Source organism: Danaus plexippus, chromosome Z (genome assembly GCF_018135715.1).
Source record: "Danaus plexippus chromosome Z, MEX_DaPlex, whole genome shotgun sequence".
Classification (NCBI taxonomy): domain Eukaryota; kingdom Metazoa; phylum Arthropoda; class Insecta; order Lepidoptera; family Nymphalidae; genus Danaus; species Danaus plexippus.
In genome coordinates, this window is record NC_083559.1 from 14,357,588 (window position 1) to 14,384,768 (window position 27,181).

Below are 27,181 nucleotides of genomic sequence, written 5' to 3' on the forward strand. Positions count from 1 at the left end.
GTCTCGACGATCAATATGCAATCTTTGATACGAATGTACAATGCGGACAAAACTTTCAAAGATCGATCGCTGCTGAATTTTAGCCTGATAAAAATCTCAAATAAAATATTAAAACATTATTATGGCATGTATGTAGAAATGTCACAGATTACGACGATGGGATATAAAATTTACTTTAAAAAAATCACAGAAAATACCAACTAATCACATGAAAATGAAAATTATATTTTACGATAAAAAAACGAAAAAGGATAGTTTAACAATGATTTAACTTCTTCATAATGATAACTCACTGTGGTGTGTTAAAAATCAAGGAAACATAAATGTTAGTGTTTAGTCTACAAATCAGAGGGAAACTTACACCTTGAAATGATGCACATTAATACAGCAACATATTTCCAAACACCCTTTAATAATTTATAATAATTCTTTTCATAAGTGATGTTATAAAAGATCAATAAATATCATCAATCGTCGTCGTTAAGCGCGGCTGTCATAAATTGGTCAGCGTTGAGAATATAAGTCTCAAGCAGATTCCTCTTTTCAAAAGCTGATAGAATGTCCTCATCAAGGTGACGATTAACATAAGCTGCGCAACGAAGATCTTGAACAGCATAGGCCAGAGGCGCTTCCAACACATACTCGACAACTGGGTTCTGGGAGTATTCCTTTCCTTGGCCATTATTTAAAGATTCCCGAGGGCGCATGAATACAATTTTAGACTTTAGTTTTTTCAAATTAGGTACATAACTTCGTACTTGGTTTATTCTTGTATAAGCAGCCTCAATGACCTCCTTTGCGTATTGAATGGAGTGAGGGACACGACCCAATAACTTCTGAAGAGAAGCCGTCAGTTTCTCTTCCCACGTTAACTTATTTTTTAATTCCATTTCTAGCTCATCTGTATTGTCACTATTCATTAATGAAAACATGTGCCGTATGACCTCCGATTGTAAAGCCTCTTCTGTATTGTAAAGACTTAATTCTTTTTTAAACCTTGCTTGAATTTCGTCAGGTGTTCCACCGATACAGAAAACTGTACCCAATAGACCTGTGAGATTATTATTTATTAAATTAATATTTTTAGCGAAATAAAACAACAGTTTAATAACGGTACACTTTCGTTAAAATTCAAAATACCTTGTTCTTCCAAAATAGCTGCCATTTCGAGAGCAACTAAGACCCCACTTTCATAACCCAGAAGATAGAAACGTTTTGTTAATTTTGTCTTATTAATTAGCTCCTGAAATAAAAAGTTAACTTAAGCATATCATTACAATTTCTTGACTATTAATTATACACAGATGATTTTTTATTGACTAATTGATTTTAATTCAAATAGGAATATGGATAAGAAGATAAGGATAGGAAGATGTAAACTGTTATAAATAAAATATTTGTCAAAATTAATAATATACACAACATATTTTTCATGTATATCAGACCTTCACTAATCTCTGCGCCATTTCCTGTATACTTTCTTGCGCTTTACACGAAGGTTGCAATACCAACGTAGGTAGCTTGAACCGCTCACACATGGTACGGAATTTTTCATGGTGAGATTCGACCCCCGGCAATACACACAGATACGTCTGTTTTACGTCAAACTCGTCCTCACGCTGCCAAAATTATAAAATTGGATTATCAATAAAAAAAGATTTTGTCCCAAGTATGCTATTATAAATAAAGCTAATATTTTCGGATTACTACCCGTTATTTTATTATTTTATTTTAAACTACATCCTCCCGACGTTTCAGTTACTTTGCAGCAACCGTGGTCACGGGCAGACGAGATGAAAAAGTTTTTCTTCTCAAAAGTTGTCATAACAGGAGTGACGTCAGTGAACGGTGACTTGTGTATTAAAATAAAGTGTTTCAAGTTATTTCTAATGAACAATTATTGTTAAAAACGAGACATTTTCATCTCGTCTGTATGGAGTATGCAGTTAAAAATAAAAAAAATAAAATGACGCGTACTAATCTAAAAATACTAATTGAATTTAAATGAATACTCGCGAAAGTCTTGGATATAATTACATACTATAATATTCAAGTACTTACAAGCGACGAACTTGTTGTAAGTGTTGGTAGAAATACCATTTCAGTTACTGCTAAAAGTTCATCATGATCAATGTATGAGAAGAAGGTGCTTAGACCCTTAGTTTCTTTTAAGCACTTTTCCTTGTTTTTATCCTCCCAATGACGAATCCTTTGTAAATTATAAATATTAAAAATTAATCTCAATTACGACTGTAAATAAACTTTTAAACTGATGTACTTTCACTTACGTATTAATATCGAGTGATAAAATGTCTACTTTGTCAATAGTGCTGAAAAAGTTATAACGTAAGTAATTACGAACTGCTTCCGTTTTGGAAACATCCATACCCAGGTCTCTCATAGTTAGTTGACCATTTACATTCTCGGGTATTGTGATACCTAAAATTATATGTTAACTATAGATAACTGTATGGAATACAACTAAGATATTTAAATAACCATAAAAACAGTTACCAGTCACATGAGCTATATCTTCAAGTAAAGATGACCGTTCATTTTTGCAAGGTATGTAACTTTTCAAAAACCGTCTCTTCGAACACAAAGCCATTTCAATAGCATTCACGGTGTCTATTGGCGATATTAAACTTCCAGCATCCTAAAATTACAATACACAGTTTCAAAAGTTCATATATAGAAAATAGTCCAAGAAAAATCTCTCAATCAATCACAATTAAATTTCAAAGTTTGTTAATAAGCAAATATACGAGTGTATGTATGTGCAAAATATACAATTTTCTTCAGAATTATTGTACATGTTTATAATACATACATGGGCCCTCGGAACGGTTAGTCGAGTTATTAATAATTTCTCCGAAGGTAAGGGGACAGTCATTATTTCATCATCTAAATCTTTGCTTAGCACTACAAAATATCTGTAAAAAAATAACTTTAAATAATCGATCAAATTATACTTTTTGAAATATAGAAAACTCTTACTTACTTCAGTTGCGAACATATATTTTGATTTATAGAATTAAGAATTTGCAAATTATTGAATATTTTTCTGCCATCCATTTCAGATGACGCAATATAATATATTCCTTCGATTTCTGAGTTGAACTTGTTTTCTTCAATTAATTTGGTTATAACTCTTCTATCCAAGTCCCCGTATGAAACTTTGACTTGAACGTCCTGCATCTCCAAGGACCTGGAGCATAATCAATTTTAGCCAAATACTTTATTAACAATCACAAAAAGCAATTGTATTATCAGTTATTACCTGATTTTAAGCACTACATAGTTTGATTCGCTGGTGAAATGTAACATAATTTTTCTAGCACCCCGCAAAACTAATCTTTGTGCCAATTGAATTCCTAACACTTCATCATCCGATAGCACCAAGTTGTATCGATCAAGTGAGCAGCTTATTCTATAAAGACAGATATACAAATCAACAATTAGAAAGGTCCTTTATGAATGCATGTATGGAGTAAATAGGAATTCAAATTTTTACTTAGTTTGTAAATATGGAATGTCTTGTTGCAGGTTGAGGAGGACACGACCACGGTGACGGTTTCCAGCCACAAGACGGTAAGCTCGTCGAGCTTCTTGTGGTGAGAATGTCACGCGAGACAATGGACGGACGTATCCACGAGCGATACCTTCACTCATCATTAATTGAATTCGCTGGAAAAAAAAATGTAAAATCAAGTATCTTTTCGTATAACCTCCAGCCAGCCACCATATTTACATATGAATCAAAAACCTTTAAACAGGTAGTAAAAAAATACCAGGTTAAAATCTAGAAACGTCTTTTTTGTGACAACTCCATTTTTATATAATAGAAGACAAGATTATCATCGTATGCAGAAGGTCACTTACTCTGAGTTCATCGACGTTTTCGGGTTCAAAAAGTTCTGACAAATCCACGGCAATGTACGACATTCCTTTAATTAAGAACTTCATCCCAAAATTATAATCTTCATGGTTTCGTACCACATACGTATCAATTGTAGTTCCCGACGAATGACAACATTTTAGGGTTGCCTAAGAAGAAAGATAAGAAGATTTATATCAATTAATACTTATTAAGAGACCAATTTGAAAAAATCTGTATGGATGGTGTGTTCCTTACGTTTTTCAAATCACCCTTTATACAGCTTACTATTAAGCTAACACCTTCACCTTTTGTTGCTTTCAGTACCATGTCACAAAAACTTATATCTCGGGAGTTTCCAATGTGATCCGCTATAAATTAAAACATTATATAGTATATGCTTTATTACTTATAAAAATTATGTAATTTTCTAAAAAGTTACCTTCAAGTGCAGGGAAAAGCTTGAGTAAGAACTTTTTCTTTCTAATGTCACTGACCGTTGTGAAAACCTCGCAACCATATGCTAAGGCTATTGATATTATCGCTTGACCCAAAGCTCCGCTTCCCCCATGTACTAAAATAGTACATCCAGCTTTCATTCTACTTTTAATCGCCTGAAAATTAGTGATTTGATGAAACTTAACAGCACTAAAATATATACTTATACATTTGTATATATTCATTAACTATGCAGTCATTGTAATATTAAATATAATAAAAAAAAATTAAAATGTGCATTCAGGAATAGAATTAAAATTAATAATTACGAGACAGTAGAATGCCATGAGGTATGCCAAAGGCACAGTGGCAGCATCCTCGAGACTCCAGTGGCTTGGAATTGGCCACAATGCTTCCGGTCTTGCATTCACTCGTGTTGTTATAGATTCTCCTTGTGCGACGCCCATAACGGAAATTCCACTGAAAACATACACGCTCTGTTATTTTTCCTCTAAGAGAAATTAAACTAATTCATTTGTGTCATAGTTTTCAAATAGTCTACATTACCTTTCAGTTTTACCACTGAAGTCAAAATCTACGAGTTTCTTGGATTTGACAGTTTCAACCGCTCCCATTTTTGTTTTTACATCAACATCATTCACTCCAGCATATTGAACCTGCAATAATTACCATAAAATTTATTAAAACGACTAAAAACCCTATTTAAATTCTTAATATATTATTCTTTTTATAAAATTACGTACCTTGACAATAACTCCTTGTCCATCTAACTCTGGAGCTTCAACCCAATGCAAGGAATCAAGATCACCCAATCGAGCGATGTCTAAAGACATAGCACGGCCTTTAATTGTATTTTCTTCCAACGGCAAGAAGTACTCGCCTCCCCAAATACCCTAACATAACATAAATGTACTACAAACTGTTCTCAATCTAATGTTTATTACAAAATATAAGTCCATCAAGCAAGAAACTTACATGATCTAAAATGTTTACAGCCAAATTTGTAAACGAAATTTGATCCATAGACTGATCTCCAGCTATTTTGTGATTAATCATGACTAAATTGATACAGCGATTTTTTTGTCTCCATTCTTTAACAAGACTTTTTAACCCTGACACCGCTGGATATGAAGTCAGAATTACTAATCTCTGTTTCTGCGGAAGAGTTGTCAGCGACGACACAAGAGATGGAAGATCAGATTCCGAAAGTATTGTTAGAGCACTTGTACCAGCATTAGATTCCGATGGTCTCCAATGAACTAGTTCCCAGGAAGCATTACCGATACCATGGGAACAAACAGATCGGTATAAAGCTGATGGCCTTTGGTTCGACATGTCTTCTAGATGATTTTCTTTGCTGATTACGAAAGTATCACGTCTTAAATGTCGGTAGAAAATTTGACAAATCTAAAACAATATCAATTCGTTAATACGAAGTCTTAAATTAATCATTTCTAAGGGCAACTTTACTTACTTTGTCGTCATTTGATAAATTATTTATCAAAAGTAAGTCAGCGTTGGATATAAAGTTATTCGGATCTTCAAAAAGTTTTTCACGAGTGACATAACAAAATTGAGTCTTAATCCCAGTAATGCTATTAGTTGCTAAATGTTTAATTTTTTCAAAAAGATGATAATCATTAGCATTGTCTGAAATCTGCACTATTTGTAAAACCTCTTTATTCATATTTTCAGCCGCCAATTGTAAAAAGCAAGTTAATGCAGTATCATCCTGTAAAAATGTAAATGTTTATTGCTTACAACGTTTTAGTAACTATTTTATCTTTCATAGTCTTTGTAATACTCACATCGATTTTATTGGTGGTGATATGGGGAACAAACTTCAAAGCCTTGACGTCTACTTCTTTTTCATTTTTAGGTATATCTATAAATTGTATATCCTCTACCAAAATTCCACCGCAGCTATAATCAAATTATTACCATTATAATAATCGATAACTTCTTAGAATATATCTTAGTAGTATAGTTTTCTTTCTATAATAATGTTTATAACTAACTTACCACGCCCAGCCTTGCGTATCTGAAATAGACGCGTTCATAACTGTCACGCCGTCTACTTCAACCATCTCTGTTTTAGCGTGTTTTTCAACATCGATAGCCATGCTTCTGATGAAATCGGGACATGAGATATAGTCATGTGACCGTTTTAAAGTATTTATTTGTATCAAACTATCAATTAATGTAACCCAGTTATCTTTCCAGATCATCTGAGCGCTATTTAAAGACAAATTACTGCCGTGAATACTACGGAAATCATTCCTGTAAGAAACAAAAATACTCGTTATTTCTATAAAATAAATTTAATGATTACAGTTATTCATTAAATATAAATTAAATAATACTTACGAATAACTATAACCTCTCGTTTTTAATTCTTTGTACAAATCATTAGAATTTAAAAATGTTGTGTCTTCTGTCATAACAACATCTGTTCTATTGAAAAACTTATCGAGATTTCCAATAATAAAACCATTGGCGACTTCTGTATTCTCATCAAATACCTAACAACTCATGTAACAGTTAATAACCTATTGGAAAGAAAAATATTTATAATGAATTTTGATGACTTTTTTACCTCAAATCGACCCGTTCCTCTCTGTATCGATACGTTTAATCGTAATTGCCGTTGATCATGAAGAATAGGTTGTGTTTTTAAGTGAACATCGGTGAATTGGACCGATAATTTCTTTTTAGGAACATTCATGATCATTGCTAAAGTGTCCCATACAGCTACCAAAACCGCAGAAAATGGATAAACATTTATTCCTACAAATGAAGATAAACATTAAAATTCATGCTTTTCTCAAACAACAAAAAAAAAATAAAACAAAAACTACGGTGTACCTCTAACAACATTTCCCTTTAAGTAAGCATGCGCATCATCGTGGATAGATAACACAAATTTACATGAGGCGGCAGTTTTTCTATTTGCAGCGGCATACAATGGTACATTCCTGGAATAATTATTGATAAAGCCTTTAATAACATTTGTAAATTATATCAGTACTAACACTCTTATAACATTTACCATCTTTCATGGTGGGCCCAATCGACTAGGTGAGAAAGCATTGGTGTTCCCGTAGACACGGGAAATTCAACCTTGGGATAAAGTGCTTCAACTTTAGGGTTATATCCTTCCATATAAAGCCTGTTGAGATAAAGTAATAATGTTGAGTAAATATCAAAGTTAAAATGAGATCAATCTGACGACCGAAGATTGTTTTCTTACTTTCCAATGGCATCCAATAAGAATTTGGCATTATCAGGATGACCTCTTCGTGTAAGTGGCACGTGTCTACAGTTTTCATCCAATGATCTTTTCAAAATAGCTTGTAGAAGACCATGCGGGGCAATTTCAATTAGTACTGCATTTTTCGGGATCAACTTTGATGTTTCCTCAAACAGGACTGAATTCTAAAAAGGGAAGTTGAAGAGAAAAAAAATTGTCAATAAATGTTTTTAACTGCATTTATACTTAAAAGCATGGGATTACCAAAAACTGTTTTATGAAATCTATATACAAAATATACAATATCAATCAGACTATTAAGCAATGAACTTTTTATAATCTGAACACGAACGAACGAAGCACAGGAATTATTTTTGATCTGAACACGAATCTCTACCCAAGATACTTTTTAATGTAATTCCTTATAATAATATAATTCCTTATAATAATCTTACAAGCAGGTTGTTCGTGTGGTATTCTGCAGAAGAATATTTAGCAATTGGTTCTTCCCATCTGTCTTGTGGTACAGACGTTGAAAGCCAACGTTCACTCCGGAGTTTGGGATTTGGTATCACTTCCTTCAGATACTTCAGTAATCCGGGACCTTACAACACAAACGATAAAGACATACTTAAAAGGCAGTTTTATTTAATAAAATATGGTTTCAACAAACGCGACTAAAAATACTGACCTGCTTCTGCGATGTATCGAGAGTGATAGGCAATATTAGAACATGGCACCTCTTTCGCGAAAATATCCTTCTTTGTTAATTCGGCGACGAATTCCTTCATTATTTCAGCCGGTCCTGATATCGTGCTAGAGTCTGGACCATTATGACAAGCAACTTCAATCTCCGGTGGACACATTTTTGAAACCTATAATGCAGTGTTTGATTATAGTTTTCAAGGAACTTTTATTCTTTTGAACAAAAATATATAAAAGACTGATCCAAACCTGCTGGTATCCAATGCCAACGGCCGCCATAGAACCACGAATAAATGGAGTTTGCACAGAGACAAGACCTCGGGAATAAGCTGACAGGATCATCTCTTCTGCTGTAAAACATCCATCTGCATACGCACATCCCAGTTCGCCCACACTATGTCCTATAAATATTTAAGTTTTGTTAGTATCAATACGATAAACCTTATACTGTGCAAGGCTTTCAAAAAGATACCTATTATTTTATCCGGGACTATTCCCAATTCTCGGAGTATATCTGTCAAACCAATTTGCACAGCTGCTATTCCAACGAAAGAATGAAGAATATTGTCGAATATGGTTTTATCTGGCGACGTAATGATGTGAACAATGTCAATACCCTTGGGCTCCAAAACACGATGGCATCTAAAATTACGAATGAAAAACATTACATGTACGTTTTCGAATAGTTTGAGCTCATGATATGCTACATTATACATCTCAAAACTCAAATGATTACCGTTCAATGGCCGCTGCGAAAATTGGAATCCTCATAAGCTGAGTTCCCATTCCTGCCCATTGAGAACCCATTCCACTGTACACAAACCAAAGGGGTCTTTTGACGTCGTCGAAGTAGTTGGACTTTTCAGCCAGACACACAGTTTGATTATTTTCATCAGTATCTACATGTTATTAAACGAGTACTTATTAGTTTTTAAATGCTACAGAAACGGCAATGAAAAGGTCAACAATTATAATGCCCACCTAGTATTGCGTAACCCCTTCCCAAATGTCCAGTAATTCGTGTTTGGTGAATGTTATACAAAAGTGCCAACTCCTCTGGATCTACTGGTCTCGATTTTAAATCCTTAAGCACTTTTTCGACGGATGACTCCTGTCGGCCTGATATTGTTACCAGACGAGGAATAGCACTTTTGTAACGAGAAAGATCCTAAAACGGAATGAATCAAAAATAAAAATATCAAACTATCCAGTCCTAACTGTTTTTTATTACTATTAGACTATTACTTCATTTACCTTTGGTTTGTAATGACCACTTAAGAGTATATGAGTATTGACTCCGGTAATCGAAAGACCATTTATAGCTGTATAATTACGACCAAAACTCTGATGCTCCGTGACAATACGTATCCTTCCATCACGCAGAGCCTCAATATCGTTACGAGGTGAATCACAGTCCAGATTGGCAGCAATTTTACCATTTTGATATGCCAGAAGAACCTTCGAAAATTTTTTCATGATTTCATTTTATATTAAAAAAAAAATAAAGGTGTTGTTCAAACTTAAGCAATATTTAAAATAACAATATATTAATTTTCCTTGCAGTTAAGATTGTGGTTATGGTATCTCGTTTTTGGATGTGATAAAAAAAAATGTTAAATAAATTATCGCAATTATAAGCAATTTCCTTCATTGAGTTGGGCGATTGAGTGAAATTTTTACTTACTTTGGTTACAGCTGATATGCCTGAAGCTGCTTCACCGTATCCGATATTTGACATAACACTCCCAACTAAAAGTGGTTCTTTTCTTCCCTTACAATAAATATTATCTATTGCTTCTAATTCCGTTTTATCGACTTCTGGTACAGCTGTCATGGAAAATTATTAATTGCATTTAACCGTTTGCTTTGCATTAAATATTTATGCTTATAGTTTTAAATTTTTAATGCTCGTTATTCAGAAATCTCCATACGTGAATTTAACGGTGGCGTACCTGATCCAAAAGCTTCGACATATTCAACTTCTAGCGGAGAAACTTTAGCTTCCTTATAGAACTGTTCAATGAAGTTAGCCATATTAAGAGGGTCACGATAAAACCCATACTTCGGACCAGATTCTCCTTCAAGAATTGATGTGTATTCACACTTCATATGAACAAGTTCGGCATAAACTCTAAAAGGTTTTATAAAAATATATATTCTCATTTTATTTATGACATAGGGTGAATCATTATTATTATTTTTTTTTATTACCGCAAAGCATTTTTAGCCTTTTGAAGGAATAGTACATTAACTGCTTCAGATTTTGCACATCCAGATGCATTAGCGTCGAAGGATCTCGTTTTTCCATCCATACTGAGCTTCATAATTCTACATGAAACATATTTATATTACTAACATTGCTCTATTGTTTTCCTCAGTGTCTATTTCAAACAATAGTTTACGTCACCTTCCGTAATGAATTGACGACTGCGGGTGTAAGCATAAATTGGAACCTCCGACAATAGCGGCCTCGCATTCACCACGATTAATGGCTTGGTAGGCCAACTCTAGAGCCACAGTCGAACTGCAGCAGGCATCGTCAACAGACATGGAAGGTCCTTTGGCGTTCAACCAGTAAGAGATTCGATTCGCAAACATGGTCTTACTACATCTAAAAGTTATGTGAGATACTTTAAAAATTACCCATTCATCATACTACTCAAGTGCTGCTACTCAAGTACTGCTTCGTGACAGTTATACGTCTCAGACCATACATACCCTGCGATACCGAAACCAGTTCTTGAACTTGCTACATAAAAACAAGCCTTTTCGGTCTCAGAAAAACAACTGCCCACATACACGCCGACTTTTTTTCCCGATAGTTGTTCTGGGCTTATTCCTATAATATAAAAAATATAACTAACACTTTTTCAAATGTAAACTATTTCCAACCGTTACGAGTAGAATAATGCTATGGACTTACCCGCGTCGTATATAGCTTGATAGGCTTGTTCTAAGATTTTACGACCCATGGGGTCCATGTTGCTTCCTAAACGAAAGTGCACTTTGAAGAACTGAGCGTCGAAAAGTTTCAGACCTGGCAGCTTACCAGTAAACTGGGCTACCTCAGGATGATCATAGACCCAACGTGAATTTTCATCACTTACAGGATTGATCTGAACGTGGAACACGACATAAGATTTATAAAAAGAAACAACAACGCAACAAGAAAAAGGTATTTAAATTATTATTATTCTATATTTAAAATTTCTATAACAATTAACAAAATGCTCAAATAATATTATTATACCTTGTTGTACAGAATATCAGAAAGTTCCTTAATATTTTGGGAGTCGGGATATAATCCAGACATTCCCGAAATGACCACCCTCTCTCCAGAACTGGCATCGTTCAAACCGTCCTTAAAAGATATAAATTCATTGGGCTTCGGTGCCATGGCTAAAAAAAAAATTTATCTATGTTATTCGTTTTTAATTCAAACAAATGAATATAACTACAGTTTCCTTTATCTCTTTTAAAAACATACGTATATATTTTTTCGTACATTTGTTGCCAGAACAGTTCGCAAACTTAATTAAATCACTGAAATTTATGAAAAATGTGTTAGCTAACACCCTCATGGGATAGCTATGTACCCACATATTGTATTTAAAGCCTTCAGTGGGCATTAAAATAATACACAAAAAGAATCATCATCGTCATTTTCTATGAGTCATTCAGAGAACTTTAAATTATCAAAAAATATGAACGTTGTTTTTCTTAAGAGTATAGGTACTTTTCTTATGAATAAGAAACGTGGAACTGTTCGCTCATTTACAGTTAATAAACTTAAAAGAAATATGTAATCTTATATTTATTATATTACAAGATTAAATGAATATCGATACTTTTAAATAAACATTTATATGTTTACTTTATATTAGTATAAAGTTAACTGCTTTTCATATTTAATTTGTAACAAAAATAATATATATATGAAAACTACCAATAATCGTTTCGATTAAAATAAATGATCGCTTTATTTTTGTTTATCTTCAATTAGCTAATAACAATTGATTATTCAACTCTCACCTGTAATTTTTTTCGTTGCACACAACCCGACAAAGCCAAAAAAATGAATCGTGTAGGCTTCAAGCAACATGCCCTATTTATAAATAATCTAAACTAGTTATGTATTCCTAATAATTTATTTAATATGTAACCTTTGGCTTGAATAATAAACACTTTCACGGTGTTTCGGGCGTTCGTTTGCATAAAACCGATAAGCTGGAGTAAAAACTTTGTGTTTAAAAAAAATATCACTGATTGTATTGAAGCAATAACATTTAAGGGATGATATAATAATACTAACAACTCGTTCATGTTAAAAATAAGTACATTTAGATACGTTAAAACGTTGTCACTTGCAAATGATAGTAATCATAGTAAAAACAGCAGTCATTAAAGATGAATACCTATCTACTCGCGTACTGTTTCAATATTTTAGATTTTATATATAGAACCGTATATGTTTTGCATTTTAGTACCTTAAATAAAAGTCATTTAAATTGTTTGCAGTTATTTTGATTGTAATAGACGTTAAAATGTGTTCTAGTTTACCATATCAATGATACTCTTGATGAAACTTAAGCGAACTTAAGTTTGGTGTAAATCGAAGTAGAAAAACCTAAATAGCGCAGTGAAACCAAATAAATATATTAAATCAAACAGCACTGACCCTGCCTGACCGTAGTACTTATATATAAGCTAATATAATCTCACCAATTATAAGTATTTTAAGATGGACCCAAACTACATGAGTTAGCTTACCGAGGAACCCTAGAATTGTTTGAATCTATTTAAATTTATAATTATGTTAATCACGTTTGTTACAGACCGTTGACATAAAAACAAAGAATACTTTAATTTTTTAATATATTCAAACGGATTTTAAAATTCCTCTACCGGTAGAAATACGACAGCGATTTTTTTTTTTTGAAATTCATAACTTTGCTCACCTTCTTTTGAGGACAAGGCTTAAGTTTACATACATTCATTTATCTTTAAAGTTCTTTAAACTTGTTATACTCCTTACCAAATTACTTTTCATTTTTAGTTTTTGCTTAATTTTAAATATATATTTTATAGTTTTAGATATGAACCAGCGAATTATGGTCGTGTGAGTACATATGTTTATATCAGACAAATGTTCATTGCTCAATATGCGAAAGTATAAAGTATTTGTTATCAAAAAATATTATAAAAAGAAACTCTTTGACATTTACCAACACAACAGTGTACAACCAGAACGTGTGTTTGAAGCGAACATGGAAACAGACTTTCAAAACTATTTTTGTTTTAATTCCTTTCCAACGAACTTAGCAGAGCATTTTTCAGAAGCGAAGTATAAGCGAATTAAATTGAGTCCTGGTTATTGCGAATTAAAGATTTTGTATCTCAAATATTATTTTTCGTAAATTTTTTTAACACTGTTTATCTTGATGTCGTGGTACAAAAACCTATATTCATTGGTTCTATTTAATATTTACATTGAAAAAATAATTTTATATAATATAAAAAGGTATATGAAAAATCAAGTAATAAAAAAAAAATTGTTTTGTACCATTAAGGTATATATACAAATTGTTATATTTTAAACTGAATTGATACAAAAGTATAGAAATGTTTATTTAAATATAAAAAGTGTACCACTAATTTTATTCATCAAAAAAACTTGTACCGCACCTACATGAAATTGAAAAACATTTCTTAGTAATAGAAAATCTATTTCTTTATCTATTTGGAATAGATGTTCTTTATGAGAGTAAGCAACTTAAACATCATAATAATGAACCTATTTATAAGATCCAAATTCAAATCATTATTATTAAAATAAACATCTTAAAAGCAAATAAACGATATACTCTACATAATTATAGCCTGACAGAATGAAGACCACATAGTATCGCAAGAAACATGTTGGGTGTCAACACTGCAAAACTATTATTTCAATAGTCATTTAAAGATTTAATAATAATAAAAATATTTATAGAATGAAAATAAATAATTAAGAATTCCCAAATTCCCTTTATTATTTTTTAAATAAGCTTTTCATTATTAAATATTAATGTCGTCGTTAAGCGCGGCTGTCATAAATTGGTCAGCGTTGAGAATATAAGTCTCAAGGAGATTCCTCTTTTCAAAAGCTGTTAGAATGTCCTCATCAAGGTGACGATTAACATAAGCTGCGCAACGAAGATCTTGAACAGCATAGGCCAGAGGCGCTTCCAACACATACTCGACAACTGTGTTCTGGGAGTATTCCTTTCCTTGGCCATTATTTAAAGATTCCCGAGGGCGCATGAATACGATTTTAGACTTCAGTTTTTTCAAATTAGGTACATAACTTCGTACTTGGTTTAATCTTGTATAAGCAGCCTCAATGACCTCCTTTGCGTATTGAATGGAGTGAGGGACACGACCCAATAACTTCTGAAGAGAAGCCGTTAGTTTCTCTTCCCACGTTAACTTATTTTTTAATTCCATCTCTAGCTCATCTGTATTATCACTATTCATTAATGAAAACATGTGCCGTATGACCTCCGATTGTAAAGCCTCTTCTGTATTGTAAAGACTTAATTCTTTTTTAAACCTTGCTTGAATTTCGTCAGGTGTTCCACCGATACAGAAAACTGTACCCAATAGACCTGTGAGGTTATTATTTATTAAATTAATATTTTTAGCGAAATAAAACAACAGTTTAATAACGGTACACTTTCGTTAAAATTCAAAATACCTTGTTCTTCCAAAATAGCTGCCATTTCGAGAGCAACTAAGACCCCGCTTTCATAACCCAGAAGATAGAAACGTTTTGTTAATTTTGTCTTATTAATTAGCTCCTGAAATAAAAAGTTAGCTTTAGCATATCATTACAATTTCTTGACTTTTAATTATACACAGATGATTTTTTTTGGAAGATGTAAACTGTTATAAATAAAATATTTGTCAAAATTAATAATATACACAACATATTTTTCATGTATATCAGACCTTCACTAATCTCTGCGCCATTTCCTGTATACTTTCTTGCGCTTTACACGAAGGTTGCAATACCAACGTAGGTAGCTTGAACCGCTCACACATGGTACGGAATTTTTCATGGTGAGATTCGACCCCCGGCAATACACACAGATACGTCTGTTTTACGTCAAACTCGTCCTCACGCTGCAAAAATTATGAAATTAAATTAGCAATCAATAGAAGATTTTGTACAAAATATACTATAATATTCAAGTACTTACAATTGAGGAGCTCGTTGTAAGTGTTGGTAGAAACACCATCTCAGTTACTGCTAAAAGTTCATCGTGATCAACATAAGAGAAAAATGTGCTTAAACCCTTAGTTTCCTTAAGAGTCTTTTCCTTGCTTCTATTTTCCCAATTGCGAATCCTGAATTATAAATTTACATATTAAGAATGAACTCAAACATTTTTAACTTTAAACAGTAATCAAAAGTTTATTTGTTTTGCTTACATATCAACGCTGAGCGATAAAATACGTTCGTTATCCATTGTGCTGAAAAAGTTACAACGTAAGTAATTACGAACTGCTTCCGTTTTGGAAACATCCATACCCAGGTCTCTCATAGTTAGTTGACCATTTACATTCTCGGGTATTGTGATACCTAAAATTATATGTTAACTATAGATAACTGTATGGAATACAACTAAGATATTTAAATAAGCATAAAAACACTTACCAGTCACATGAGCTATATCTTCAAGTAAAGATGACCGTTCATTTTTGCAAGGTATGTAACTTTTCAAAAACCGTCTCTTCGAACACAAAGCCATTTCAATAGCATTTACAGTGTCTATTGGCGATATTAATCTTTCAGCATCCTAAAATTACAATACACATTTCCAAAAGTTCATATATAGAAAATAGTCCAAGAAAAATCACTCAATCAATCACAATTAAATTTCAAAGTTTGTTAATAAGCAAATATACGAGTGTATGTATGTGCAAAATATACAATTTTCTTCAGAATTATTGTACATGTTTATAATACATACATGAGCCCTCGGAACGGTTAGTCGAGTTATTAATAATTTCTCCGAAGGTAAGGGGACAGTCATTATTTCATCATCTAAATCTTTGCTTAGCACTACAAAATATCTGTAAAAAAATAATTTTAATTAATCCGATCAAATTATACTTTTTGAAATATAGAAAACTCTTACTTACTTTAGTTGCGAACATATATTTTGGTTCATAGAATTAAGAATTTGCAAATTATTGAATATTTTTCTGCCATCCATTTCAGATGACGCAATGTAATATATTCCTTCGATTTCTGAGTTGAACTTGTTTTCTTCAATTAATTTGGTTATAACTCTTCTATCCAAGTCCCCGTATGAAACTTTGACTTGAACGTCCTGCATCTCCAAGGACCTGGAGCATAATCAATTTTAGCCAAATACTTTTTTAACAATCACAAAAAGCAATTGTATTATCTGTTATTACCTGATTTTAAGCACTACATAGTTTGATTCGCTGGTGAAATGTAACATAATTTTTCTAGCACCCCGCAAAACTAATCTTTGTGCCAATTGAATTCCTAACACTTCATCATCCGATAGCACCAAGTTGTATCGATCAAGTGAGCAGCTTATTCTATAAAGACAGATATACAAATCAACAATTAGAAAGGTCCTTTATGAATGCATGTATGGAGTAAACAGGAATTCAAATTTTTACTTAGTTTGTAAATATGGAATGTCTTGTTGCAGATTGAGGAGGACACGACCACGGTGACGGTTTCCAGCCACAAGACGGTAAGCTCGTCTAGCTTCTTGTGGTGAGAATGTCACGCGAGACAATGGACGGACGTATCCACGAGCGATACCTTCACTCATCATTAATTGAATTCGCTGGAAAAAAATTGTAAAATCAAGTATATGTATTGATCTCTCTTAACGTACACTCGAAACTCTTTATACGTAAACATTGAAATATTAACATATATTAGATTTAAAAGAGAAAGGAAACTTTAAGCATTACAAATTTTGCACTAGGTTAACAGAATTTGTCCAACTGTCCAATCTTATAACCTTTACATAATAAAATAAAGTAAACGAATAAAATCAATACGACTTCGGTTACTAAAGATAATAATTCTTACTTACTTTTAATTCGTTAAGATTTTCCGGTTTAAAAAGATTTGACGGATCAAGGGTGACATACGATAACCCTTTCATTAAGAACTTCATCCCAAAATTGTAATCTTCATGGTTTGGTAAAACAGACGTGTCAATCACTGATCCTGACGAATGACAACATTTCAGCGATGCCTGAACAAAACGATGAGTCACCATATTATTTTGTCATTTTCAACATAAACAAAGCGACATAATTCTACCTACATTTTTCAGATCACCTTTAACACAGCTTATAACGATATTAACACCCTGACCATTAGTTGCCTTCAGGACCATATCAGAGAAACTTACGTCTTGTGAACTTCCAATGTTATCAGCTGTAACAAAATGTATAATAGAAAAATTAAAGTGACATTACAGTAATCTTTCAAACTTTATTGAGCATACCTTTAAGTGCTGGGAAAAGCTTGAGTAAGAACTTTTTCTTTCTGATGTCATTAACCGTTGTAAAAACTTCGCAACCAAACGCCAAAGCTATTGATATGATCGCTTGCCCCACGGCTCCAGTCCCGCTATGTACTAAAATAGTACATCCATATTTCAGACCACTTTTAACTGTCTGAAAATTAATGATTTGATATTTGCTTTTTACTCAAATATATTAATTGAAATGTATTGTAAAATTTTTATAAAAAAAAAAGTTACAAGGCAATAGAACGCCATAAGGTATGCCAAAGGCACAGTGGCAGCATCCTCGAGACTCCAATGGCTTGGAATTGGCCACAATGCTTCCGGTCTTGCATTCACTCGTGTTGTTATAGATTCTCCTTGTGCGACACCCATAACGGAAATTCCACTGAAAACATACATGCTCTGTTATTTTTTCTCTAAGAGAAATTAAACTAATTCATTTGTGTCATAGTTTTAAAATAGTCTACATTACCTTTCAGTTTTACCACTGAAATCAAAATCTACGAGTTTCTTGGATTTGACAGTTTCAACCGCTCCCATTTTTGTTTTTAAATCAACATCATTCACTCCAGCATAATGAACCTGCAATAATCACCATGAAATTTATTAAAACAACTGGAAACCTTATTTTAAATTCTTAATATATTATTCCTTTTATAAAATTACGTACCTTGACAATAACTCCTTGTTCATCTAACTCTGGAGCTTCAACCCAATGCAAGGAATCAAGATCACCCAATCGAGCGATGTCTAACGACATATCACGGCCTTTAATTGTATTTTCTTCCAACGGCAAGAAGTACTCGCCTCCCCAAATACCCTAACATAAATAAATGTACTACAAACTGTTCTCAATCTAATGTTTATTACAAAATTTATAAGTCCATCAAGCAAGAAACTTACATGATCTAAAATGTTTACAGCCAAATTTGTAAACGAAATTTGATCCATAGACTGATCTCCAGCTATTTTGTGATTAATCATGATCAAATTAATACAGCGATTTTTCTGTCTCCATTCTTTAATAAGACTTTTTAAGCCTGACACCGCTGGATATGAAGTCAGAATTACTAATCTCTGTTTCTGTGGGAGAGTTGTCAGCGACGATACAAGAGATGGAAGGTCAGATTCCGAAAGTATTGTTAGAGCACTTGTACCAGCATTCGTTTCAGATGGTCTCCAATGAACTAATTCCCAGGAAACATCACCAATTCCATGCGAACAAACAGATCGGTATAAAGCTGATGGCCTTTGGTTAGACATGTCTTCTAGATGATTTTCTTTGCTGATTACGAAAGTATCACGTCTTAAATGTCGGTAGAAAATTTGACAAATCTAAAACAATATCAATTCATTAATACGAAGTCTTAAATTAATCATTTCTAAGGGCAACTTTACTTACTTTGTCGTCATTTGATAAATTATTTATCAAAAGTAAGTCAGCGTTGGATATAAAGTTATTCGGATCTTCAAAAAGTTTTTCACGAGTGACATAACAAAATTGAGTCTTAATCCCAGTAATGCTATTAGTTGCTAAATATTTAATTTTTTCAAAAAGATAATAATCATTAGCATTGTCTGAAATCTGCACTATTTGTAAAACCTCTTTATTCATATTTTCAGCCGCCAATTGTAAAAAGCAAGTTAATGCAGTATCATCCTGTAAAAATGTAAATGTTTATTGCTTACAACGTTTTAGTAACTACTTTATCTTTCATAGTCTTTGTAATACTCACATCGATTTTATTGGTGGTGATATGGGGAACAAACTTCAAAGCCTTGACGTCTATTTCTTTTTCATTTTTAGGTATATCGATGAATTGTATATCCTCTACCGAAATTCCTCCACATCTATATACAGATTTATATATTTTTATAATACATAAAAATTTTCTTATTAATTAGATGATATATTTATCTTATTTTCAAATATTTCATTACCTCGTCCAATCTTGCTTTTCTGAAATAGACGCGTTCATAACTGTTACGCCGTCTACTTCAACCGTCTCTGTTTTCGCGTGCTTTTCAACATCGATAGCTATGCTTCTGATGAAATTAGGGCATGAGATATAGTCATGTGACCGTTTCAAAATGTTTATTTGCATCATACTATCAATAATCGTAACCCAGTTATCTTTCCAGATCAATTGAGCGCTACTTAAAGATAAATTACTGCTGTGAATACTGCGGAAATCATCCCTGAAAAATAATATAATATATAGTTATTATAAAATAAATTTCGAACCACCTTCAATATTTTGTCATACTTACGAATAACTATATCCTCTCGTTTTTAATTCTTTGTACAAATCATTCGAATCCAACCATGTTTTTTCTTCTGGAATAATATCTTCAGGTCGATTGAAATAACTATTTAAATTACCAGTTATGGTACCGGTCGCGACTTCAATATTCTCATCAAATACCTAATTTGCGAGAAAACTATCTATTTAGCATGAGTATAACAATTTATAACACATTATAAGATGATTATTTTTACCTCAAATCGACCTGTTCCTCTCTGTATCGATACGTTTAATCGTAATTGTCGTTGATCATGAAGAATAGGTTGCGTATTGAAGTGAATATTATTGAATTGTATCGACAATTGCCTTTTAGGAACATTCATAATCATTGCTAAAGTGTCCCATACAGCTACCAAAACCGCAGAAAATGGATAAACATTTATTCCTACAAATGAAGATAAGCATTAAAATTCATGCTTTTCTCGAACAACAAAAAAATAAAACAAAAAATACGGTGTACCTCTAACAACATTTCCCTTTAAGTAAGCATGCGCATCATCGTGGATAGATAACACAAATTTACATGAGGCGGCAGTTTTTCTATGTGCAGAGGCATACAATGGCACATTCCTAGAATAATTATTGATAAAGTCTTTAATAACATTTGTAAAACATATCAGTACTAACACTCTTATAACATTTACCATCTTTCATGGTGGGCCCAATCGACTAGGTGAGAAAGCATTGGTGTTCCCGAAGACACGGGAAATTCGACCTTGGGATAAAGTGCTTCAACTTTAGGGTTATATCCTTCCATATAAAGCCTGTTGAGATAAAGTAATAATGTTGAGTAAATATCAAAGTTAAAATGACCAATCTGACGACCGAAGATTGTTTTCTTACTTTCCAATGGCATCCAATAAGAATTTGGCATTATCAGGATGGCCTCTTCGTGTAAGTGGCACGTGTCTACAGTTTTCATCCAATGATCTTTTCAAAATAGCTTGTAGAAGACCATGCGGGGCAATTTCAATTAGTACTGCATTTTTCGGGATCAACTTTGATGTTTCCTCAAACAGGACTGAATTCTAAAAAGGGAAGTTGAAGAGAAAAAAAATTGTCAATAAATGTTTTTAACTGCATTTATACTTAAAAGCATGGGATTACCAAAAACTGTTTTATGAAATCTATATACAAAATATACAATATCAATCAGACTATTAAGCAATGAACTTTATATAATCTGAACGAACGAAGCACAGGAATTATTTTTGATCAGAACACGAATCTCTACCCAAAATACTTTTTAATGTAATTCCTTATAATAATATAATTCCTTATAATAATCTTACAAGCAGGTTGTTCGTGTGGTATTCTGCAGAAGAATATTTAGCAATCGGTTCTTCCCATCTGTCTTGAGGTACAGACGTTGAAAGCCAACGTTCACTCCGGAGTTTGGGATTTGGTATCACTTCCTTCAGATACTTCAGTAATCCGGGACCTTACAACACAAAAGATAAAGACATACTTAAAAGGCAGCTTTATTGAATGAAATATGGTTTCAACAAATGCGACTAAAAATACTGACCTGCTTCTGCGATGTATCGAGAGTGATAGGCAATATTAGAACATGGCACCTCCTTCGCGAAAATATCCTTCTTTGTTAATTCGGCGACAAATTCTTTCATTATTTCAGCCGGTCCTGATATCGTGCTAGAGTCTGGACCATTATGACAAGCAACTTCAATCTCCGGTGGACACATTTTTGAAACCTATAATGCAGTGTTTGATTATAGTTTTCCAGGAACTTTTATTCTTTTGAACAAAAATATATAAAAGACTGATCCAAACCTGCTGGTATCCAATGCCAACGGCCGCCATAGAACCACGAATAAATGGAGTTTGCACAGAGACAAGACCTCGGGAATAAGCTGACAGGATCATCTCTTCTGCTGTAAAACATCCATCTGCATACGCACATCCCAGTTCACCCACACTATGTCCTATAAATATTTAAGTTTCGTTAGTATCAATTCGATGAACCTTATACTGTGCAAGGCTTTCAAAAAGATACCTATTATTTTATCCGGGAATATTCCCAATTCTCGGAGTATATCTGTCAAACCAATTTGCACAGCTGCTATTCCAACGAAAGAATGAAGAATATTGTCGAATATGGTTTTATCTGGCGACGTAATGATGTGAACAATGTCAATACCCTTGGGCTCCAAAACACGATGGCATCTAAAATTACGAATGAAAAACATTACATGTACGTTTTCGAATAGTTTGAGCTCATGATATGCTACATTATACATCTCAAAACTCAAATGATTACCGTTCAATGGCCGCTGCGAAAATTGGAATCCTCATAAGCTGAGTTCCCATTCCTGCCCATTGAGAACCCATTCCACTGTACACAAACCAAAGGGGTCTTTTGACGTCGTCGAAGTAGTTGGACTTTTCAGCCAGACACACAGTTTGATTATTTTCATCAGTATCTACATGTTATTAAACGAGTACTTATTAGTTTTTAAATGCTACAGAAACGGCAATGAAAAGGTCAACAATTATAATGCCCACCTAGTATTGCGTAACCCCTTCCCAAATGTCCAGTAATTCGTGTTTGGTGGATGTTATACAAAAGTGCCAACTGCTCTGGATCTACTGGTCTCGATTTTAAATCCTTAAGCACTTTTTCGACGGATGACTCCTGTCGGCCTGATATTGTTACCAGACGAGGAATAGCACTTTTGTAACGAGAGAGATCCTAAAACGGAATGAACCAAAAATAAAAATATCAAACTATACACTCCTAACTGTTTTTTATTACTATTAGAATATTACTTCATTTACCTTTGGTTTGTAATGACCACTTAAGAGTATATGACTATTGACTCCGGTAATCGAAAGACCATTTATAGCTGTATAATTACGACCAAAACTCTGATGCTCCGTGACAATACGTATCCTTCCATCACGCAGAGCCTCAATATCGTTACGAGGTGAATCACAGTTCAGATTGGCAGCAATTTTACCATTTTGATATGCCAGAAGAACCTTCGAAAATTTTTTCATGATTTCATTTTATATTAAACAAAAAATAAAGGCTTTGTTCAAACTTAAGCAATATTTAAAATAACAATATATTAATTTTCCTTGCAGTTAAGATTGTGGTTATGGTATCTCGTTTTTGGATGTGATAAAAAAATTTGTTAAATTAATTATCGCAATTATAAGCAATTTCCTTCATTGAGTTGGGCGATTGAGTGAAATTTTTACTTACTTTGGTTACAGCTGATATGCCTGAAGCTGCTTCACCGTATCCGATATTTGACATAACACTCCCAACTAAAAGTGGTTCTTTTCTTCCCTTACAATAAATATTATCTATTGCTTCTAATTCCGTTTTATCGACTTCTGGTACAGCTGTCATGGAAAATTATTAATTGCATTTAACCGTTTGATTTGCATTAAATGTTTATGCGCATAGTTTTAAATGTTTAATGCTCGTTATTCAGAAATCTCCATATGTGAATTTTACGGTGGCATACCTGATCCAAAAGCTTCGACATATTCAACTTCTAGCGGAGAAACTTTAGCTTCCTTATAGAACTGTTCAATGAAGTTAGCCATATTAAGAGGGTCACGATAAAACCCATACTTCGGACCAGATTCTCCTTCAAGAATTGATGTGTATTCACACTTCATATGAACAAGTTCGGCATAAACTCTAAAAGGTTTTATAAAAATATATATTCTTATCTTATTTATGGCATAGGGTGAATCATTATTATTATTTTTTTTTAATTACCGCAAAGCATTTTTAGCCTTTTGAAGGAATAGCACGTTAACTGCTTCAGATTTTGCACAACCAGATGCATTAGCGTCGAAGGATCTCGTTTTTCCATCCATACTGAGCTTCATAATTCTACATGAAACATATTTATATAACTAACATTGCTCTATTGTTTTACTCAGTGTCTATTTCAAACAATATTTTACGTCACCTTCCGTAATGAATTGACGACTGCGGATGTAAGCATAGATTGGAACCTCCGACAATAGCGGCCTCGCATTCACCACGATTAATGGCTTGGTAGGCCAACTCTAGAGCCACAGTCGAACTGCAGCAGGCATCGTCAACAGACATGGAAGGCCCTTTGGCGTTCAACCAGTAAGAGATTCGATTCGCAAACATGGTCTTACTACATCTAAAAGTTATGTGATATACTTTAAAAATTGCCCATTCATCATACTACTCAAGTGCTGCTACTCAAGTACTGCTCGGTGACAGTTATACATCTCAGACCATACATACCCTGCGATACCGAAACCAGTTCTTGTACTTGCTACATAAAAACAAGCCTTTTCGGTCTCAGAAAAACAACTCCCCACATACACGCCGACTTTTTTTCCCGATAGTTGTTCTGGGCTCATTCCTATAATATTTAAAAAATATAACTAACACTTTTTCAAATGTAAACTATTTCTAACCTTAAGGAGTAACCGTACCGTAACGCTATGGACTTACCCGCGTCGTATATAGCTTGATAGGCTTGTTCTAAGATTTTACGACCCATGGGGTCCATGTTGCTTCCTAAACGAAAGTGCACTTTGAAGAACTGAGCGTCGAAAAGTTTCAGACCTGGCACCTTACCAGTAAACTGGGCTACCTCAGGATGATCATAGACCCAACGTGAATTTTCATCACTTACCGGATTGATCTGAACGTGGAACACGACATAAGATTTATAAAAAGAGACAACAACGCAACAAGAAAAAGGTATTTAAATTATTATTATTATTCTATATTTGAAAATTCTATAACAATTAACAAAATGCTGAAATAATGTTTATATACCTTGTTGTACAGAATATCAGATAGGTCCTTAATATTTTGGGAGTCGGGATATAATCCAGACATTCCCGAAATGACCACCCTCTCTCCAGAACTGGCATCGTTCAAACCGTCCTTAAAAGATGTAAATTCATTGGGCTTCGGTGCCATGGCTAAAATAACATAAAAATACCTTTGTTATTCGTTTCAAACTGTTTTTGTAAGATCCTCTAGTATAAATTATTGCTAAAATATAAAATGTAAATCAATTTTATGAAGTAAACAACGGGACTAAATGGTTTCGCAACTTCTAATAGCCAATGAAAAATTTATAATAAAAAGTCGCTATTTAAATAAACTAAAAAAAAAACAATTCATTTTTTTCAATGTCACTGTTGCTAATAATTTTGATGAAAACAAAATTATAAAACGCGTACATTTCAATAAGATAATAAATATTTTGTAAAATTATTTATATTGTATAAATTTCTATGAGACAAGTATTGTAATTGTTCCTGGAGACTAAATGTCCATGAAAAACCTTTTTTTCATGGACATTTTATTTATTTTTTTCATCCTACGCTATACCAAATGTACCATAAAAAATATAGGACGGAATTTTGTAAATTCTCAGCTAAAAATGTCTAAAGTATGCTTTATAAATATTCATTTATTTATGTAATGTGATGTACATTACTGCGTAGAACGACGGACCTATAATATACATAGTTTTTTCATAGTCAATGACATTGAAAATATAATACATACTATGTATACATATATATAATCGCACTTAAAAAAAACTTAAAAAAATTAAAGATTTCGTTCAAACATATTATACTAAATATTCAAAAGAAATGACAATTTCGCTATCGCAAAACATTTACTGTCAAGTAAAGTTTCAATCTAAACTAAAGCAAGCTTTATATTGACTTTTTTTTTTAATTAAAACAATATTTATGACTATTATATATAAACTTGTCACCTGTTATAATTCCGATGCACTCTCTGCCCAACACTACCAAGAGTATTGAATAGCATCGACCAATCAGACCTATTTATAAATAATGTACACTAATTGTTTATTCGCATTAAATGAGTATAGTTAATATGTAACCTTTAGCTTGAATAACAAAAACTATCACTGTATTCGGGTATCGATTTGCATAAAATCGGCAAGTAAGAATAGCGGAAATATATAATGAATACAATTTTTTTTTTCACAACGTATCATACTTTAAAAAAATCCTTTAAACATCGCTCGAATACAGTATTTATGATTGTTAAAATTACTTCACCTATCATATCATGTTAACATAAGTTAAAAAAAATCAAATAAAGCCCAAAATGTAACAAAATATACAATAATAATTAAAAATTGAATTAATAAAATCATTATATGTCCAAAAGTACAAAATAAACGAATGCTGAACCCTGGAATAATTAAAATTTATTTAAAATTATAATTAAATTAATTAAACGCGTTTAAAAAGAAAAACAACACATTTTTTATAATTAATTTTACTTAATATATACAAGAGTGGTTTTAAAAATTCTAAATTCAATTCAACTGTTATACCTTAGCTTTTTTTTACCACATACGTTACATTAAATCGTGATCCGTGTGAACAACCGCGTTTCCTCAATTGCATTAAGGACCGTTAACTTTCATCTTTTTGACTGATGATTTAAAGATATTAAATCTCAATAAATATATAACGTAGAATAAAAAATATATTAGGTAGAGACGGAAACGAGTTCATAATAAAAGACCTATCAATGCAATGTCATATTCTTTCAACTAGAATTTCAAGATCACGAGCATCAATAGGCGACTGAGTGAAAGACTTAAGATCTGTAATCTAACTACGGGTTCCTGTTGTCACACTACAAACGGAGCTTTTCCAGTTCTTCATAAATCTTCGCCAGCGACGGTATCAACGGAAATTTATAAGTGAATAAATTTTAACGCACCGTTTTTAGTGTGGCGACACGAACTTGTGGTACGGGTGTAGTATCCTTATCCGCATATATACATTTTACAATCGAATTATCATGTGATCTCCTTTTAATATTATATGTAACGTTTGGAAAGCAAAGATTTCAATATATGTTTACTTTTTAAACTATATATTCTTTTGTCATATTTTTTTTATCACAAAAGCAAGGGTTTCTTAAAAGACTTCTTGAAAATTGCTGAATTAATTCACTGAAACTCTATTGCTTGCAACA

General features: G+C 32.8%; 2 protein-coding genes across 2 annotated transcripts; both read right to left on the reverse strand.

The window, feature by feature from the left end:
- Positions 1 to 394: 394 nt before the first annotated feature.
- LOC116777322 (fatty acid synthase-like) lies at positions 395 to 11,687 on the reverse strand. The gene is made up of 39 exons (XM_061526029.1): positions 11,542 to 11,687; positions 11,215 to 11,407; positions 11,010 to 11,130; positions 10,699 to 10,902; positions 10,503 to 10,619; positions 10,244 to 10,422; positions 9,976 to 10,118; positions 9,546 to 9,749; positions 9,273 to 9,459; positions 9,028 to 9,190; positions 8,764 to 8,933; positions 8,541 to 8,692; positions 8,278 to 8,461; positions 8,042 to 8,190; positions 7,587 to 7,771; positions 7,386 to 7,505; positions 7,202 to 7,311; positions 6,933 to 7,123; positions 6,704 to 6,858; positions 6,359 to 6,616; positions 6,145 to 6,259; positions 5,811 to 6,068; positions 5,312 to 5,743; positions 5,080 to 5,229; positions 4,883 to 4,992; positions 4,645 to 4,795; positions 4,320 to 4,491; positions 4,136 to 4,248; positions 3,883 to 4,047; positions 3,515 to 3,687; positions 3,281 to 3,430; positions 3,002 to 3,208; positions 2,831 to 2,933; positions 2,515 to 2,656; positions 2,289 to 2,439; positions 2,062 to 2,209; positions 1,446 to 1,619; positions 1,141 to 1,243; positions 395 to 1,051 (listed from the first exon to the last, which is right to left on the reverse strand). The coding sequence occupies exons 1-39, from the start codon at positions 11,602 to 11,604 to the stop codon at positions 468 to 470; spliced, it is 6,849 nt and encodes a 2,282-aa protein (XP_061382013.1). The 5' UTR covers positions 11,605 to 11,687; the 3' UTR covers positions 395 to 467.
- A 2,611-nt stretch (positions 11,688 to 14,298) lies between these two features.
- Positions 14,299 to 26,015, reverse strand: LOC116777700 (fatty acid synthase-like). Its single transcript, XM_032671380.2, has 40 exons — positions 25,935 to 26,015; positions 24,974 to 25,122; positions 24,644 to 24,836; positions 24,431 to 24,551; positions 24,120 to 24,323; positions 23,924 to 24,040; positions 23,664 to 23,842; positions 23,396 to 23,538; positions 22,966 to 23,169; positions 22,693 to 22,879; positions 22,448 to 22,610; positions 22,184 to 22,353; positions 21,961 to 22,112; positions 21,698 to 21,881; positions 21,462 to 21,610; positions 21,013 to 21,197; positions 20,814 to 20,933; positions 20,630 to 20,739; positions 20,364 to 20,554; positions 20,135 to 20,289; positions 19,805 to 20,062; positions 19,600 to 19,714; positions 19,266 to 19,523; positions 18,767 to 19,198; positions 18,534 to 18,683; positions 18,336 to 18,445; positions 18,098 to 18,248; positions 17,840 to 18,011; positions 17,657 to 17,769; positions 17,420 to 17,584; positions 16,992 to 17,164; positions 16,758 to 16,907; positions 16,479 to 16,685; positions 16,307 to 16,409; positions 15,991 to 16,132; positions 15,765 to 15,915; positions 15,533 to 15,680; positions 15,282 to 15,455; positions 15,028 to 15,130; positions 14,299 to 14,938 (listed from the first exon to the last, which is right to left on the reverse strand). Exons 2-40 carry the CDS (start codon positions 25,118 to 25,120, stop codon positions 14,349 to 14,351), a joined length of 6,939 nt encoding a protein of 2,312 aa, XP_032527271.2. The 5' UTR covers positions 25,121 to 25,122; positions 25,935 to 26,015; the 3' UTR covers positions 14,299 to 14,348.
- Between the last annotated feature and the right edge of the window lie 1,166 nt (positions 26,016 to 27,181).